This window comes from Oncorhynchus tshawytscha, linkage group LG10 (assembly GCF_018296145.1).
Source record: "Oncorhynchus tshawytscha isolate Ot180627B linkage group LG10, Otsh_v2.0, whole genome shotgun sequence".
Classification (NCBI taxonomy): domain Eukaryota; kingdom Metazoa; phylum Chordata; class Actinopteri; order Salmoniformes; family Salmonidae; genus Oncorhynchus; species Oncorhynchus tshawytscha.
The window spans coordinates 22,667,704-22,688,035 of NC_056438.1; the positions used below are offsets into that span (position 1 = coordinate 22,667,704).

A 20,332-nucleotide genomic window follows, 5' to 3' on the forward strand; every position below is an offset into this window, starting at 1 on the left:
GATTCAAAGCCAGGAACACTCACTTTGTTCCTATGGTGTCTCATGGGGGACAAACATCAGTAACTGCCACATCAAACTACACCCCCCCAAGACTGAAATCTTGTTTTTCTTAATTGGTGTGTTTTGTTGCTCTTTAAGAACTCCTCCACGCTGTGATTACACTCTCTCCCTTCTCTCTCCTACCCAACTATTTGATACATGTGCACACATCTACAGTTCAAATTGAGGAATGGCAAGTGCTTTCAGCACATGAGTTTAATTGGAACTTATTAGATCCCCATACCTATGTTTTAGAAGTATAGGAAGATCATAGATCAGTCTCCAAATGATCCATGCAGGTCATGTCTTCAAACATCTACAGAGTGTAAGAGATCTTCAGAGGAATAAATGGAGGTGGAAATGTGATGTATTCCTATAGGGACCTCATTAGTGTCTATTGGATGTTCTAATTAACAAGCTACAGTGCATACATGTTACAAGTTTGTTTACTTCAGAGCTTCAACTATGTGAAAGGTGTCAGTTACTTGCTATCAATAACACTTAGACTGACTAATGGGAACATTTGAGAATCAGATGATGTCATTCCCTGGAAAAACAATTAGCCATAAACAGCCGAAATCCGTAACTTACGCAAACGTCTGAGTTACTCTTAAGTTTAAGACCAAAGCACTTTATCAAGGAAGTAAAATATGCAATATATTAGCTTGGCTTTGGTTTCAAACAAATATACTCTTAGTGCAAATTCATTCCAGTGATAATGATAAACCTTAGCAACAATAAGACATGCTACGGTATGACACTTAACTAGTATGGATGTGAATGTTCTCATTAAACAAGAGTTCTCAAGCTCTGGATGGGACTTGATTAGGTAAAGAACACTGCTAATGAAATAGCTAAGATGAAATGCTGCTCAAACATTTAGACATCTTGGAAATGTGTTATTATAATGTCCATGTCTTGCCTTTCAGTCAAACAGGCAAAAGTGCATCCCAGAAAATGACAAGCAATTGAATATGTCAACAATTAAAGAGCCTTTTAACTGTCCCATCAAATTGGATGAGTCTCCAATGCCTTATTATCGCTGTCATCTAGTCAACATTATCGGTCTCCGTGACGATACTGTAGACTGGGAAGACAGCTGTGTCATTGCCGACCCAAGCAAAAGCATACCAGAAAAATAGTCATTAAAATTAAATCAATGAAATGCTCATTTTTAAAAAAAGAGTTAACTTGCGTGAGCTCTCCTAAAGCCAAATGATCTACCTTCATTTTGTCATTTAAAAAAATAAAAAACCATGTAATTCTGGATGTTTTTACAATGCATTTAACTTCAGAACAACAGCTGTAGACCGTACAGTGAAATGCTTACTCGCAGGCCTTAACCAACAGTGCCATATTTATGTAAAAAAATAGGTATTAGGTGAACAATAGACGAGTAAAGAAATAAAAACAAGTACCTTGGTCCATATCTGAGAAAGTTGTCCATAGAGAAGACCCATAATAAATACTTAAGTCAATACTCCAAACAACATCATACAGTGTGGTTTGGTATTCAACCGACAGATCCCATACCTTGTTTGTACTTCAACAGTAGTTCCCATATCCCCCTCCGGGCGTATGGGTCCACCCCCGCTGTGGGTTCATCCAGGATGACGATGTTGGACCCTCCCACGAATGCGATTGCCACCGACAATTTCCTCTGCATTCCCCCTGAGAGAGGACACAGTTCACATTTGGTCACTTTCTGCTCCCTTCAAATGACACATATCCCCAATTCCAAATCGACCCCTGGCCCCTACACCCTAGACACTTGTGTGGTGGATCTTAATGAATTGAATAGGTATAGGGAAACATGTACGATTAGAAGAGGAGTTTTTGTGCCCTTGAGAGAACATACAGGCCCAATTCCAAATCAACTTCTGGCCCCTAGCTCCTGGACATATTGTGTAATATGATCCAATCATTTCAGATCCATGCAGTGGGGCCACATTGTCTTTAGGTTTTATTTATTTCCTTTAAAATGTGTCAGAGTTAGACCTGATAACCAGGTGTGTGGACTTCCTAGCTAATCAATGACCTTATTGATCGATACGGGGAAGAAACGAGAACCAAGAGACTGAAATGAAAACTAGCATTTACAGTGGCCCTCAAAGACTAGGCCTGATCAATTTTGACATTTAAAAAGCATATCTGTGTTCATTCTGATCAATTTCTTTGAGGTTTGGTCCTGATATCACTTACAGTTTGTCAGCTTTTTCCTTTCATAAAGGTTACGTTTTTGGTTGAAATCAAAACCAGCAGGTGTCTTTCTCAATAAGGATAGGAAAACACTGTCAAAGAATGGCAAGGTATGTACTGTAGCTAATGGTCAGTTTGACATTTTGTTACAGATAGTACAAGCACATGAAACAATTATACTATTGATCGACAGTGTTATTGCCAGTGTGAATATCACACCTTCCAAGCAGATTGCACATCACATACACAAATCCTATGCTGCCTGCTGCTACTCTGTACTTGATTTTACTCATATTATTATCTATCCTGATGTCACTTTACCCTGCCTTCATGTACATATCTAACTCAATTACCTTATATTAATTATCCTGATGCCTAGTCACTTTACCCTGCCTTCATGTACATATCTACCTCTTACATTTGAGTCGTCACTCTTATCAAGAGCGACTTAGAGTAGAGAGTGCCCACGTCTTCGTACTGGTCCCGCCTCAACCAACTGAGCCACACGTGACTATGCACCTTTCCTGACGCATAGTCACTTTAACCTGCCTTGATGTATATATCCACCTCAAATACCTCATACCCCTGCACATTGATCTGGTACTGGTGCTTCCTGTATGCAGCTCCATTCTTGAGTATTTTCTATTTTTCTTTTTCTATTCTAACTCTGCATCGCTGGGAAGGGCTTGTAAGCAAGCATTTCACGGTCAAATCTACACGCGTTGCATATAAAATTTGATTTGTTAACAAGCAGATACACAAATGGTGAAGAAACCCAATTGTGTATCGGGGTGATAAAAGTACAATGATTGCATTCCCATCAGGCCATTAGGTCTGTCGTCAAATTTTTACTTGACATGAACTTTCCTCACATTAAAAAGGTTGGATGGAAACCTGACACAGAACAGCACAGGCTGACACTCTGGGAGCTGTTGTGAATGTGTCTTGTGTTGTGCTAATGTTGTGGAAATGTCAGACTAGATTAACCTTGAACGTCATATTTCAGTGATTTTGTTCACATGCAACCCATGACTGGAGCCAATTTATCAAGCATATTGTTTGCCCCCCAGACAATGGATTATACACCTGCATTTCCACACGCATGCGTGCACACACAGTTTGACAAGTGGTGGCTCGGGGACAGAGTTACCTAATGAAAATGTTATATAAAGTTACATTTGTGCATGATTGCATTCCCTGGACACACACACGCACCTGACAGGTTCTTGGCAAATTCCTTGCGTTTGTGTGGCAGCCCGACATCCTCGATCATTTGGTCAATCTCCGTTTTCACTTCATCTCGGCTTCGTCCCTTTAATCTGGAGTAGAAGTAGATGTGTTCCTCCACTGTGAGGCTAAGAAGCAGAAAATGTGATTTGATTTATCAAAATGTACAAAAAGTGGATCCAATATTTTCTGCATTTCCAGACAAGTGACAATAATAATAATAATAATAATAATAATAATGTTTGATTACGTATCATTTGAAATATATATTATTTCATTGTACTTAAAGTTACACGGGATAGTCACTCTTGAACTAAACTTCAGATGAACTTTAACTGCTATAACAAGATCATATGGTCCTTCATGACTCAAAGATGACTTATTAGCGCCCATGAGTATCCCCATCATCAACTCTCAACCTATCATAATAACACACTCCACACAACTCTGACACCACTGTTTCCACTCCAGCCAGCCGACTCCATTCACATCTCACAAACTTTTGCGGAATCATCTTGACTGCCAAGCTGACGGGCATATCTGTGCGTACGTTTTAGCGTCTAGCCTACTTCCCGTACACATGAATATTGAGAGCCCCGGTTTAATTATAGACACTTCAGTTCTGTTGGGATAAATATTAATGGCCATAATTTGCCCAGGTACTCAGTCATAATCATGATGTAAGAGACATGAGGCGTCGGAGGTCGCAGGTGATCACTCAGCAAAGGGGAAAATGGAAGAGAACCAGATTATGAAAGGGCATAGCGAACAATGTCAGCCTGTGAGTCTGCATTGTGGTTGATAATGACACTATTAGAGGGAAGAGTGGATGGGAATGAAAAAAGCTTAATTTGAAGTAGGCACGAGGATGGGTGAGAATATCGCAATGATTTGAGATGCAAGTTACTGTAGATGTTTCATTTGGAATACGTCCAATATTAACTGTGACATAATATTTTCATGAAAATTGTCTAATTGTAAACATGTTTTTTTCCTGTTGAGAAGAGGACATATAACCAGATTACAACCAGCTGGTCTCTATTACACGAAGAAACCGAGACGTCTTTTTATATGAAAAATGTAGTGATCATGGGGGTCGGTCATATTTCGGCTGTTATCTGGTCAGACCTTTGCAAAACGTCCTTATACAACCAGTGCACAATCTTCCCATGACATAGTGATGTCATTGCAACAAGTTTTGCCTGCTGGGATATTGAGAGGTTATTGAAGAGGTGATTGAGCGATATCGATCCACTTGTTGAATGCCACTTACTCATTGAATAAGACATTGTGCTGAGGGCACATTCCCAGATGCTTTCTAATGGTGTCCATGTCTGTGCGGATATCATAACCGTTTATTAGAGCGGTCCCCGACGTCGGAGCGAAGAGTCCTGTCAGGATCGACCTACAAGACAAAAGGAGAACAAGGAAATATGCTGGGAAAGTGTGACGTCATTTTCACTTCCGTAGCTATAGAAACGGAATCGAAAACCTTCATAAAACACATTGTGTAGAAGTAAATGAATCCACAATTATGAATATAATTTTATATACACTTTTGTATATCTTAAATAACCACATTTTCTGAAATTTGATAATAGAATCTGGAAGTCCAGTCAAAAACAGGAAAAGTGAATATGAAAGTGGTGGTGGAAATAGACGTCAACAAAATGTATCGTGGTTGGCTAATCAATCAACAAAATGTATCGTGGTTGGCTAATCAATCAACAAAATGTATCGTGGTTGGCTAATCAATCAACAAAATGTATCGTGGTTGGCTAATCAATCAACAAAATGTATCGTGGTTGGCTAATCAATCAACAAAATGTATCGTGGTTGGCTAACCAATCAACATAATGTATCGTGGTTGGCTAACCAATCAACAAAATGTATCGTGGTTGGCTAACCAATCAACAAAATGTATCGTGGTTGGCTAACCAATCAACAAAATGTATCGTGGTTGGCTAATTAATCAACAAAATGTATCGTGGTTGGCTAATCAATCAACAAAATGTATCGTGGTTGGCTAATTAATCAACAAAATGTATCGTGGTTGGCTAACCAATCGACAAAATTCACATATTTAATTGTGAGGATAGACATGATAGAGTAATCTCATTACAGCTGCAGTGAAGTAGCATCTTGAAATAGTGAATTAACTGTAAACAGCTTATGAAAACAATGTAACCCGTCAAGTATAATTCCCACTCACTTTCCGCTCGCAGTTTAGTCATTGTTCAAACTCATCACAAAGTAAGAGCAAGATTTTATTTGATGTGTATTTCATTATTTCAAGAAGAAATCAGAGTTAAATGAACTAGATGAAACAAATGTGCAAATCATTGCATTTATTTTTGTTGCAAAATACATTTGAAGTACTATGTAATGTGCTACCATGGAGAACTGCCAGTTTCCCTTTCCTCACCTCTCCACTGTGATAGCTGTGTGTTGAGTGTGTTGAGCTTTCTGGGGCAAAATAGCTGCTATGGCATCACCCAGGTGGGTGTTACACATTGGCAGTGGATGAGGTGTGTTGCATCCATACAATGATGTAAAGCTCTAAGAAGTCCACTCCAAAACTCTCTTTAGGTATTTTTTTTCAGTTTTTGAGGCAATTTTCCCTTTAAGCTTTAAAAACCTAGAAGAGCACTACATAAATTCAGTCCATTTGTATTATTGAGTTACTTACATGGTGGTTGTTTTTCCTGCCCCATTGTGACCAAGGAAAGAGGTGATGTGATTCTCGAAGAAGTCCACAGTTAGTCCATCCACTGCAAGCTTTTTCCCAGTTTTATAGATCTTTACAAGGTTCCTGATTGAGACCCCTGCCTTCATATTGAGTGGTGGCTTTTCCAAATAACCTTTTTTTAATAAAAAAAAAGAAGACGTACCTTATTCTCCTAATGACAAAATAAGGAATGTGACAATAGGTCATTAATGCATATATAAATGGAAATAGCAAACACATGTGCCTGTACAGCTCAGTAGGTAGAGCATGGCACTTGCAACGCCAGGATTGTGGGTTCAACTTTTGAGGCCACCCATAAGTAAAATATATGCACATAGGATAGAATATAGTCGCTTAGGATAGAAGTGTCTGGCATATATTATTTAAGTGATAATGTCCAAGAAGCCGATATAATTGGCACGGGTATTGTTAGGCCCGAGACAAACACCGGCTTCGGGGGCATTATCACTTTTATACAACAGGTTACCAACATATTCAAATAATGATTGATATATTTTCATGAACTTTATTTGTATTAATGTATTCATACTATTTCATCCTTCCATGAGAAATAGTCCTGACACAAATCTAAGGTTGCTACCCAAGCTGGCTGGTTGTTCGTCCTATCGGTTCGGCCCATTCATTAAGTCTTTGTTCTGTATCTATGGACACGACCCAGTCATTCGTCCTAAGTGTTCCATTGCCATACTGGCTGGCAACGTTCTTATCCCTTGCTCGCTAGCTAGCCAACTACGGCTAATTTACAGTCATGTCAAACAGTGCAGACAGAATAACAGCAAAGTAGCTGAATTTGCATTTTTTTTTTAGCCTGTTTCCTAATGACATTTATTTGGATACATCCATAACAATAAGGTAATGAGTCACGATTTCACCTGGTAGAGAAAATGTGCTCATTCGTCAGGACACTGTTGTTCAGAGGAGCTGGCCAACAACACAGCTACAGTAACACAATCACATCAAACTGAAGCTGGAAAGACAGCAAACTAGCTGCATTTCCTTTCGACTTGTTTTCTATAGGCATTTCTTTGAATAGATCCATAAAAATGATGCCAGCTGATTCGTAATTTTGACTGGCTGGGAAAAGCTGCTTGCGTGTCTGTCTCGTCCTGACTTCCAACACCTTCATTACTATGGGACAGCTGGGGATCAAATTTCAATATTGAAACAGTGTTGCAAATGTTGGAGAGACAGACAGCAAGGTTTATACAAATCTCCGCCGTTGAAACCTAAAATGTTAGTCTAAACGAAATGTGAGATTATGTCTCTATGCTTTTTATAGTGATCAAGTTTATAAATTGCCTGTCTGGGCTGATGAGACAGTGGATTGTGCAGTCAGATGAAACAGAGCAAATAGGCATTTTAATGTCATAGATTTAGCCGGTGGTAATTTGTGGAATAGACACCGGCTGGAATGGGGTTATAACCAATCAGCATTCAGGATTAGACCCATCTGTTGTATAATATTATTTTACTATTACATTGATAAGATGAAATTAGACTTTTGATTCATGTCCTCAGAAAAGCTACATAATAAATAGTATTCCACACAACCTACCCACAGCTCAATAATTATATTCCCTTAATTACATAAAAAAAGGTGTCTGCAATTATAACAAAAGGTCATTTATATACATTTTCATGTTACGGGTGTTGTGTGACACAAATAAAAACAATTCTCTGCTCTCCCCCCTCAGAATAACACAATCAGTTTTAACTTCATTAGTGACACTCTGTGTCACATTTCCTGTTGGCTACCCCCTTTCTGCTGTTCCCAGGAGCAGGTGTGAGGCTCACTTAGCACCTTTCATGCTCACTTAACACAGGAAAATCATGTTTTTGAATGCACTGGGCCTTTAACATTTACTAATGAGGCTTTGACTTTCCAAGCTCAGCCTTGTTTTTCCACAACCATTCTCTTTCTCCATTATTATCCAACACACAACCAAGGTGGTAACAATCAGGAGTCTAGTTCTAATTAACTAGACTTATTTAGACTGCAACCAGTCTGTGATTGTAATGACCTGTGTTAAACCAGACAAATGAATACATTTTGCGTAATGCCTGATTGAATAGATCCACTATGGGATTGAGTGTGTTGTTTGTGCAAAGGTGTGTGTGTGTGAAAAACTGCCTACTATACCGGTGTATTCAATGGGGTCCTTGAACTGACTGGGGTCAGCATTGGGCGCCGGTGAAGTCCCACACCAATAGGAGGCGGTGAGTGGGAAGTACCATGGCTTTGCTATTCCATATTGGCCTGTGATCAAGCATGGAGAAACATCATTCACATTTTAATAACAGCTTGGCTTGAGGGATGGTGCTTTGCAGTGCATATTTCCATCCAGCAAGACTGGCACAAATCCCCCTCTTTTTTTAATTAGAGAAGATGAGATGAATACATTATGGCAATCTGCTGGGATATTATATATATTTTCTGATTATTGACCAAAGTTGTTTTGGCAAGAGAGGAGCGTATCAGTTCTGTGTACTCTGTGGATTTCATAATTACAGTATAACTGCCAAAATAAAGGAAACACCAACTGTCTTAATAGGGCGTTGGACCACCACATCAATTCTACAAGTGTCTGGAACTCTATTGAAGGGATGCGACAGCATTCCTACAAGAATTTCCATCATTTGGTGTTTTGTTGGGGGTGGTGGGAAACGCTGTCTCAGGTGCTGCTCCAGAACTTGGGTTGAGATTGGGTTGAGATCTAGTGACTGAAACAGCCATGGCATATGGTTTACATCGGTTTCATGCTCTTAACCATTCAGTGACCACTCGTGCCCTGTGGATGGGGGTTATTGTCATTATATGGGGGCATTGCCACGGTAGCCAAAATAATGACCTACCCAGCATTTTTATACATGATGAGATGATAATTGTTCAATTAACTCAGGAACCACACCTATGTGGTGGCACCTGCTTTCAATATACTTTGTATCCCCTATTGACTCAAGTGTTTCCATTATTTTGGCAGGTACCTGGACATTTTGTCTACAAAATATACTGAACAAAAATATAAACGCAACATTTTCAAAGATTTTACTAAGCTACAGTTCATGTAAGGAAATCAGTCAATTGAAGTACATTTTGTAGGCCCTAATCTATGAATTTCACATGACAGGGCAGGGGTGCACCCACTAGGGAGCCATGTCCAGCCAATCAGAATGAGTTTTTCCAGGCAAAATGGCTTTATTACAGACAGAAATACTCCTCAGAAGGAACTGGGCTACGGTGGTTACACATGGTTTGCGGTTGTGAGGCTGATTGGACATACTGCCAGATTTTTTAAAAGAACAATGGAGGCAGTTTATAGTGGGAGAAATTAACATAAAATTCTCTAGAAACAGCTCTGGTGGACAGATCTGGCATATGTGGCATTGTGTTGTGTGACAAAACTGCACATTTTAAAGTGGCTTTTTATTGCCCCCCAGCACAAGGTGCACCTGTGTAATGATCATCCTGTTTAATCATCTTCTTGATATGCCACACCTGTCAGGTGGATGGATTAACTTGGCAAAGGAGAAATGCTCATTAACATGGATATAATCAAATATGTGCCATACATTTTTGTAAAGTTTTTGTGCGTATGGAAAATGTTGGATTTGTTTTTCTTCAGCTCATTAAACATGGAACTTTACATTTTGCATTTTTATTTTTGTTCAGTGTAGTTTATCATACTTTACACACTTTCCCCCCAAGATCAGAGTACTATATTCATCACAATCTATTGGGCACAGACGTCAGTTCAACGTCTATGTTTGATTTACATTTGGTTGACTTGACAACTAATATAAATTCTACGTAAAATCAAAGAAACATGTCACCATGTCATTGGACATGTCAATTCCCTAACGTTTATGACTTTTTCAAAGCCAATCAGTTTTCCATGTTGATTCAATGTCATTACATTGAAGTATTTCATTGAAATGAAGTGGAAACATTGATTCAACCAATTCTTGCCCGGTGGGAATGGTCAAAACTGTTCCCTTTATGTCTTATATATATATTTCCAGTCAAAAGTTTGGACACACCTACCCAATGAAGGGTTTTGCTTATTTTTTACATTGTAGAATAACAGTGAAGATGTCAAAACTAGGAAATAGCACATAAACCAAAAAAGTTTAAAACAAACCAAAATATATTTGATATTTGAGATTCTTCAAAGTAGCCACCCTTTGCCTTGATGATAGATTTGCACTCTCATTCATTCAACCAGCTTCACCTGGAATGCTTTTCCAACAGTCTTGAAGGAGTTCCCACATATGCTGATCACTTGTTGGCTGCTTTTCCTTCACTCTGCGATCCAACTTATCCCAAACCATCTCAATTGGGTTGAGGTCGGGGGATTGTGGAGGCCACTCCATCACTCTTCCTCTTGGTCAAATAGCCCTTAGACAGCCTGGAGGTGTGTTGCATCATCGTCCTGTTAAAAACAAATGATAGTCCCACTAAGCGCAAACCAGATGGGATGGAGTAGTGGTAGCCATGCTGGTTAAGTGTGCCCTGAATTCTAAATAAATTACCAACAGTGTCAACAGCAAAGCACCACCACACCATCGCACCTCCTCCTCCATGCTTCACGGTGGGAACCACACCTGTAGAGATCATCCATTCACCTACTCTGCGTCTCACAAAGACACAGAGGATGTAACCAAACATCTATAATTTGGACTCATCAGACCAAAGGACAGATTTCCACCGGTCTAATGTACATTGCTCGTGTTTCTTGGCCCAAGCAAGTCTCTTCTTATTGGTGTCATTTAGTAGTGGTTTCTTTGCAGCAATTTGACCATGAACGACTGATTCACGCAGTCTCCTCTGAACAGTTGATGTTGAGATGTGTCTGTTACTTGAACTCTATGAAGCATTTATTTGGGCTGCAATCTGATGTGCAGTTAACTCTAATGAACTTATCCAGCAGAGGTAACTCTGGGTCTTCCTTTCCAGTGGCGGTCCTCATGGGAGCTTGTTTCATCATAGCACTTGATGGCTTTTGTGACTGCACCTGAAGGTCTTTTCAAATTATTGACATTTTCCGGATTGACTGACCTTTATATCTTAAAGTAATCATGGACTGTTGGTTCTCTTTGCTTATTTGAGCTGTTCTTGCAATAATGTGGACTTGGTCTTTTACCAAATAGGGCTATCTTCTGTATACCACCCTTACCTTGTCACCCTTACCCTTACCTCATGAAGCTGGTTGAGAGAATGCCAGGAGTGTGCAAAGCTGTCATCAAGGCAAAGAAAATATAACATATGTTTTGATTTGTTTAACGCTATTTTGGTTATTACATACGTGTTAGTTCTTCACTATTATTCTACAATGTACAAAATAGTAAAAATAAGGCAAACGCCTTGAATGAGTAGGTGTGTCCAAACATTTGGCTGGTACTTGTACGTTACTAATCAACGACACTTTATCCACTAAAAGATGTCATTATCTACAGCACTCACAGTCCATACTTGGACAATTCAGGAGAACGCTAAACTGACCCAGGGTCACAGATTGGGGCATCTTCACCATAATGCTCACTGTCCATATTAGGACAGTCACACCTTTAAGGACATTGTGTCAGATTCACTTGGAGTTGGAGAATCCTAATATGGATACTGTACAGTGAGCATTACGGTGTACACTAGGGAGAAGTTGCCCCTAGACACCGATCTTGGGTCAGTTTAGCTTTCTCTCCGCTAAGGGTTAGGATTATGGGAGGGGATTCTAGATCTGTACCTAGGGGACACTTCACTCCGGATGAGTGCATTACTGATGGCGTTCTCATGAATGAGTTACCTGGGAAGACGTTCTCGATGTACCACGTGAGCAGCCAGTAGATGAGGGAGTCGACTAGCATCATGATGATGGACACGATGAAGCTATACCGGTCTCCGTCTTCAGGATTTTGGGCGATGTTACTCCACTGAATACCGATGCCCTGCTCCTCATACTTGGCAAAGTTCTCACAGCCATACCCGAAGGCCACGCACGACAGCAAACTCTGGAAATGGATGCAGTTAAGATGTGTTTGGTTATTTCACACTGGACGTCAGATCATCAATATCATCTTCAACATCAGTGTGGCAGAGCACGTCAGGAAGTTCAAGGCAAAACAATGAACTTGTACAGGATATGCAACACTGTCATTGAATTATATTGTGTTTGCTGATTTTCATTCTAGCCTTTGTCTATGATCAGTACATGATCTAGCTTTGGGAAATTGTAGTCGTGTTTAATCGGGCAAAATTTAGATATTTTTTTTTTGCAACAGACAGCACCATTCTATGTTCTAATTGGGCAAATTCCACCAAATTTTTTAAATGTTTCAAAACGCTTTCTACCACTTTCTCCCTCCTGGTATGTGGACACACTAGTCTAGCTAATCAATGTAAATGATTGATAAATAATTTCCTTTAAGTACAAAGAAGAAAAGAACATCAGCAGACAGGAGAGCGACATTTGGGGACTGGTTTCGTGCAGCCCAAGAAGTTCCAGCTGGTCAAAGAAACAAATGTGGATGGCAAGTCATGTGTGTCCAACAAAAATGTGTTACATCTTTCATACCGTAGGAAAGCTAGGGAAATGGCAAATGATGCTTTGCCCATGACACATCCTCTGGTACAGCCGATCACTCTCTTCTCCATGTTGCCTGCCAGCTGTTTGGGCATGCTTAATTTACCCCAAGCATTTAAGCCCAGCCAGATGACACCAACAAAATATCACTCAAACTGTATTTTGGTATTTGCTCCATTAGTCCACTGTTGATATAATATTTAGCATGTCAGCAATCAGGTTTTCAAGATATAGAACTTTCAAAACACAAAGTGTCACAGTCCATTTTGGACTACTGAAACAAATGTGACCTGTTGAAAGAAGCTTGGCGTATGTCACATCTATACTTTTCTCCAATGTAAAAAAAACTAACTATTTCAAATGTTGCTTCATAAGACTGAATCGAGGCGGTTGGTCACAAATACCAAAAGATAGTTTTTGAATGGTATTTTTCTTTAATAAAGCCTTGTAGACCGACACATTATGTACAATAGCACAAAAAAAAGCAGCAATATTCGCCTTCTTCTGTCGCATCTTAACCGTCTAAAATCGTCAACTGCCAAAGTCTCCAAGTGAATGAAATTCTGACATTGACAATAGGGGCAGTTACAGCACCACAGACACACGAGGTCTGATCTGACCTCTATCCGCAGTCTCTCCATGCACAGCCCCTGGCATCAATTCAACTGTCCCCCTAAGCCCAAGGTCGGACACGTTCGCCTGCCAAACAATGGGCAGCCAACCACCGGACAATGGGTGACGGCAGGGCAGTGAATGACCCCTCCATGACCTTTGAGTGACAGGCTGACAGAGCGACGGTGCGGCCAGTCTGACTTTGAGAAGGGCAGACGCAGCAGAATCAAACACAAACAGACCACCCGCTATGAAAACACGTCAACATGACAATACGGAGGCCACAACAAGCACCCAGCCAGCAGAAAGAAGGAAAAAGCTACTAGCTCTGTTAGAGAGCTCTCACAGATGACAAACAACGCATTTACATCTGAGAGGAGGAGGATCCTTCATTTGTTTGTGGAGAAGGTGATTCAAAGGAAGAAGAAGAAGAAAAAAACCTGGATGCTGGAGAGATAATTGGATTTTGTATTTGTCTTATTGCTTGTCCCTGTGACATCACACACACAGACAATATCTTTGCTTAGGAAAAATCCTTGAGTCACAACACTCACATTAAAATATAAAATATTTTTCATTATTCAAATGCAGTGGTATGGATATGATATCAAAGACAATACGCACGCACAATACTGAGCGGGTGTTGTGTGTGTGTGCATGTGCGCGTGCGTGTGCGCCTGGGAACAATGTACCTTCCTCTATGTTGGGAAGGGAAAAAACATCCATACACTCTAATAAATAAACTATAGGGATGGACTGTAAGTCAACGTGGTCAGAGGAACACTGTTCATGCAAATGAAAGGAGTAGCCTTCTGTCTAAGCAGGGGGAGCAGAGGAAGGACATCTCAATGCCAAGGGCACAACTCCACAAAAGCACTTTGGCTGAGGAAGAGTGCACAGAATAAAATAGTTCTGTAAAGCAGTGTTCTTTCTCCCCTCATGATACAATATATATGAAACACACTTAGGCAGAAAAGTGGAGATGCCGTAAGGAGAACTGGCAACTTTTCCTCACAAGAACACAATAAAAACCCTGACTACTTAGCACACAAACTACTCTCAGATGAGATCAATTTGTTCCATTGTGTTGGCATTACTTGTTTGAATGCTGAGTTTAAAGGAAGTAGTGCATACCGGCATTAAAATATACAATATATATACCAAAGTATGTGGACACCCCTTCAAATTAGTGGACTCGCATAATTCAGCCAAACATGTTGCTGACAGGTGTATAAAAATTGAGCACACAGCCATTCAATCTCCATAGACAAACATTGGCAGTAGAATGGCCTTACTGAAGTGCTCAGTGACTTTCAAAGTGGCACTGTCATAGGATGCCACCTTTCCAACAAGTCAGTTCGTCAAATGTCTTTCCTGTTAGAACTGCACCAGTCAACTGTAAGTGCTGCTATTGTGAAGGGGAAACGTCTAGGAGCAACAACGGCTCAGCCGCGAAGTGGTAGGCCACACAAGCTCGCAAAACAGGACTGCCAAGGGCTGAAGCACATAGCACATAAAAATAGTCTGTCCTCGGTTTCAACACTCACTACCAAGTACCAAATTGCTGTGACACTTTGTGTTTTCTGGAAGCACAAGAACTGTTCATCGGGAGCTTCATGAAACGGGTTTCCATGGCCAAGCAGCCGCACACAAGCCTAAGATCACCATGCGCAAAGCCAAGCGTTGGCTGGGGTGATGTAAAGCTCGCCGCCATTGGACAATGAGCAGCTGAAACATGTTCTCTGGAGTGATGAATCCCACTTCACTACCTGGCAGTCTGACAGACTAATCTGGGTTTGGCAGATGCCAGGAAAATGCTACCTGCCCCAAGATTCTGTGCAACAGTTTGGGGAAGGCTCTTTCCTGTTTAAGCATGACAATGCCCCATGCACAAAGCGAGGTCCGTACAGAAATGGTTTGTGGAGACCGGTATGGAAGAACTTGACAAGCTTGCACAGAGCCATGACCTCAACCCCATCGAATGCCTTTCGGATGATTGGAACGCAGACTGCGAGCCAGGCCTAATCGCCCAACATCAGTTCCCGACCTCACTAACGCTCTTATGGCCGAATGGAAGCATATCCCTGCAGAAATGTTCCAACATCTAGTGGAAAGCCTTCCCAGAAGAGTGGAGACTTATAACAGCAAAGGGGGAACCAACTCCATATTAATGCCCATGATTTTGGAATGAGGATGTTTGACAAGCAGGTGTCCACGTACTTTTGGTCATGTAGTGTAGAAAACACACAAAGCATTGTCAGGTGCCAAAGTAAGATATATTTTCAGGCCGCGGCTTAATATTTCAATTTTGATAAACAAGGAAACATGGTTCTACTCGAAAGATGTGTCTAGGCCTCACTGCAATGAAGATTAAGAATTGCTGTGTGTGTGTCTGCAGAATGGACGGCTCCAGGACAAATGATAATACACAGAACATAAAGGTCAGTCAGAAACGCTACAATCAAAGTTGAGCATGTACAGTGGGGCAAAAAAGTATTTAGTCAGCCACCAATTGTGCAAGTTCTCCCACATAGTTGAAGTGTGCCTATGATGAAAATTACAGGCCTCTCTCATCATTTTAAGTGGGAGAACTTGCACAATTGGTGGCTGACTAAATACTTTTTTGCCCCATTGTATATGCTGTTTTTCTTTTTTTTTATTCCAAAGGACAGAATCCCATAAAAACTACCCAATGGGTTTATTCAGTCGCACTTATCCGCTTTCTCAAGTATGTGTATCATAAAGCCTTGAGTTAAATGACTGAGTGCTTGTATTTCTGGCAGAGAGTCGGAAAAGTAATATCCCCATTTGAAGTAAACCTTAAAAGCTCAATAACTACACCCGTATAGGAAATGAAAAACACGACTCGATATTAGAAAACCAGAAGTTCACGATGTCAGAGGAAATCAACGTTTCCAACTTAGAGATTACAGAAAACCGACAGAAGTATTGCAAATTGCATCTTGTTTATGGGATAAGGTCAATGGGATACATTCCAAAACACATGAACCTAATGTGAAAAGGTGAGAGAGATCAATAAATATTTGGATCAAATGGAACCACAAATACAACAACATTATTATTATTACATTAAGGTTAAGGTTATTGAAGTAGCCATATTGATCTGACAATACACTGGTAGAGTTAAAAGGTTGAGAGAATAATGGTTACAGGGCACATAGGGATGTCATAAGTGACTCGTTTATAATTCAAATTATTCTTGTGTGTCAGAGCAAGGTTCTATTGTTCAGGTCATGGGGATTGCACAGTGTATGGACATTATCCCAGCATCCGTACTAGGCGTGTGCATGTATGTGTGTGTGTGTGTGTGTGTGTGTGTGTGTGTGTGTGTGTGTGTGTGTGTGTGTGTGTGTGTGTGTGTGTGTGTGTGTGTGTGTGTGTGTGTGAGATAGTGTGTGTGTTAATTTCAGTAACCCACTTCTCATACTTGTTTAGATTCACATTGGTCTTGGAGAACCACAGGGTGTGCAGGCTTTTGTTCCAACACAACTGAATTGATCAACTCACCACAGGTTTGATGATCAGTTCATTTATTGAATCAGGTCTGCTATTAAAGCTGGGATTATGCCTGGTATTGACAGCATGTTTCCAAGCCTGAACCCCACAACTCTCTAGGTCAAAGTACAAACTTCATCTCTCTTCAATACTATAACAGAATAACTTACTGAGTCTTCAATACAGTTCCAAATCCAGACCCTAATAAACACCCACTGGGTCTCTGCTGTCCATTATGGACCTGTGGTGGAAGGTACAGTAGTTCCATAGGTCCACTCACCACAGCGATTTTGACCTGGAACCCCATGACGTCTCTCCAGGCATAGCAGAGGAGGTGCGGCAGGTAGAGGACGAAGTAGATGAGGCCTCCGCACGCCGCCGCCAGGTTGGCCTTGGAGAAGAAGACGCTGATGAAGAAACACTCCATAATGGTGGCCACGCAGAAGACCAGCAGGAAGACGAAGATCACTGAGGGGTCGCTGTACTGCAGCACCTTCCCATACTGCACCGGGAGAGGGTTGGAAAGGAAGGGATAATAAAAGGGACCAGAGGGGGAAAACAACACTGTGGCCCTGTTCGAAATGCTTCCTTCCTCAATTTCATGAGATAATCAGAGATCTGTAAGTGATGAGTGATAGGTGAAAGCAAGGCTATTGTAGGTAGATGATTAATTACCATTACAATTCCAAACAACTAATTCACCATATTTTAGAGCTACAGAGCTGTGATTTAGAAAAAATTATAATATCTCATGTAAAAAATAATCCTACATTATCAGGGTTTTACTTTCATCAATCGAAACATTTTTGATCAGTGTTTACTTCAAGGAAGTATAAAGGAAGGATATATTTCGAACAGGGCCATTGGTAGCCACGAAACTACCCTAGTTAGCACTTTGGGAGTATTGATTGCCAATGGATGTTTGAGCCTTAACCATTTCTTGTGTCTAGCAGGCATCTTACAACAACAACAAAAAAAACGAGTGACCATCACTGATTGTGGCGATGAAGTTATTATTTGTGAAGAGAGCACGAAGCAGAACAAATATGAAGCTTTTGATTAAAATGACTCATTGTTGAGGAGTCGATAAGCAGTAGGCAGAGTGACTCACCAGGTGTTGATAGTGTCTTATGAAGACCACTAATGTATCACCTGTTGTACTTCTAACATACCGTAGTGTCAAAATATGATTCAATATCACGTTGACTTAATGGACGGTCACTTGCCTCCATAACTCCCTCTATGGATTTGAAAGTGGTTCCCCAGCTCCATCCCAACAGCAATCCACTTGCTGCCATTTTGTTGTTTTTCTAATAAAGGAGTGAGCCTTTAATTGTTGGTCCATTGTTAGTTGTAACCCCTATAGTGGCGTCACTCTGCTTAGCTGCATTAAAAGGAGACCCTTTCCCAGTCTTGAAGGTCTGTCCACTAGAGCACCTTAACTCTTTGATTACACTTCATTACAATGTCCATTGAACAAACCCAAACCCACTGAATACTGTCATTAGGAGTATTGATAAAACACTGGTTTGTTACAAGCAGTGGTAGCCAAGCTAACAGCCTCATCTAAATTGATAAGAAACATTGCCTAATTCTGCTGTTTGGTATTACAGCACTTCTAATGATTGTTTATTAATTGTTTACTTCATGCTAATATTACAATATGCCTTATCAGTTCCTTCTTGTCCAGCCATTGGTAATCTTAGCCTTGAAATGAGAATGAGTTGGTGCCCATTGCCCATAGACCTTCAAGAAGTGGTCAAAGGTCTCCCTGAATCAGAGTGGAATCAGTGTTGAATCACCTTGAGGATGAGAGTGAGGAGGAACGCACTGACAGCCAGCGGCAGCACGCTGGACACGGCCCAGCTCAGCCAGTAGGTGGAGCTCCTCAGCCCCATCATCCTCACCATCTCCTTCAAACGCGCCTCCTTCTCCATAACGATGCCCTTCACGATCATGGCCACCGAGTAGATCCAGGCCAGGGTCATGTATAGGGGCAGAGAGCGCGCCAGCGAGCGGAGGAACCTGAGGGGGGAGGGGTCGGACAGCGGGTAGGGTGTACACGGCCCAGTCACATCTGGATGCTGATTGAGATTTTCTACTGTGCTATTGTCGCGGCAAAATCCCAGTGTGTATTATGTAACTACAACTTGATTTCCAGCAATAAACTTGATAGATGTTAGAGCAAATAGATTTCACTGGTGGTGATCGCATTCAAGTGGCCTGAGATATGGATTTCCAATGTTTTGACCTCATTCATTTTCTGCAAAGTTCTGTGTCAACATACAGTAGTTTTGAGGTGTACAAGCGCATGTGGCAGACTCTCAAAGAAAGTATGAATGTTATCCACAGACGCTGAAACAACCTTCACCCACTGGACACAGACATCAGTACAACATCTATTTTTGATTTACTTTCGGTTGAGTTGTCAACTAACGTGAATTCAATGTATATTCAACAAAACATTTCACCATGTCATTGTATTTAGGTGAAAAGTTGGGGGAAAAAATACTAAATTCCCTTACGAAGATGACTTTTTTCAAATTCAGTCAGATTTCCACCATGATTCAACGTCATCACATTACAATTTTTGGTTGAAATTAAGTGGAAACAATGTTAATTCAACCAGTTTTCGCCCAGTGGGCAGTAAGTACATTATGAGGTCATATAGAGGTAGAATATAGGGGGTATGTTGATCACCACTAAAGTCATATTTCCATTAGGGAACATGGTCTGTGAAGAACCAAATCAATCTGTTGATTTACCTAACGAATGCTTTCATATTGTTTTTTTTCTTTGAGTGGGAAGCAAAGAAAGGCCACAGTGTTTGGCCCAACAATATTAATAAACTCAGATGAATAACTCTAGACAGGAGGGGAATTAGCATTTTGACATCCCCTGAAGTGGAATGGCAATTGGAAAAGAAGAGGGGAAATTCAGGTGTTGATGACCAAACTTGTGGCGGTCATGCCTAGTCCAGACACAGCAGTCAAATAATTTCCTTCGGATTCCCTGATATACAAAATGGCCATGAAAATATCATCATAATAATAACTGATCTCTATGATTTGAATACACATCATGCCCAGGGATTCCTCCAAGGCACCCAACTAACTCAATGTATTGTTATTAATGTTAACAAATTTCTGATGGCTGGCAAACACATTAGGGTGATGGGGAAATTACATATTGCCCGGCTGTTCAAATATCAATTTTATTTACCAGGAGTATTTTCCAATTAAACTGCAAAAAATGTATTAGCTGATCTACATTATATACTATCCTTTTCTTTTTAATTTAACCATGCATATGAATTAGGAGGCTGAAAATAGCACAGTACCTTTTAGAGGCAGATACAAACAATGCAAACATGTTTGTGTGGTGATGAGCAAACAAAATGGCCACCTCATTGTGA

The 20,332-nt window shown here is 40.6% G+C and overlaps 1 protein-coding gene across 3 annotated transcripts in view; it reads right to left on the bottom strand.

Annotated features, from left to right (window-relative positions):
- LOC112259966 (phospholipid-transporting ATPase ABCA1) overlaps nucleotides 1-20,332 on the bottom strand; it is a 247,860-nt gene that overhangs the window by 153,962 nt on the left and 73,566 nt on the right. For 2 of the 3 annotated variants that reach the window (XM_024434680.2, XM_024434681.2), the window contains exons 16-22: nucleotides 17,198-17,419; nucleotides 12,013-12,217; nucleotides 8,355-8,471; nucleotides 6,155-6,326; nucleotides 4,739-4,870; nucleotides 3,454-3,593; nucleotides 1,573-1,710 (exon numbers count right to left, since the gene is read on the bottom strand). In XM_024434680.2, the coding sequence (XP_024290448.2) occupies nucleotides 1,573-1,710; nucleotides 3,454-3,593; nucleotides 4,739-4,870; nucleotides 6,155-6,326; nucleotides 8,355-8,471; nucleotides 12,013-12,217; nucleotides 17,198-17,419 (1,126 nt within the window). Of the gene's footprint in view, nucleotides 1-1,572; nucleotides 1,711-3,453; nucleotides 3,594-4,738; nucleotides 4,871-6,154; nucleotides 6,327-8,354; nucleotides 8,472-12,012; nucleotides 12,218-17,197; nucleotides 17,420-18,719; nucleotides 18,943-20,332 lie in introns of all 3 variants that reach the window. The other variant, XM_042328357.1, reaches the window with a different exon arrangement.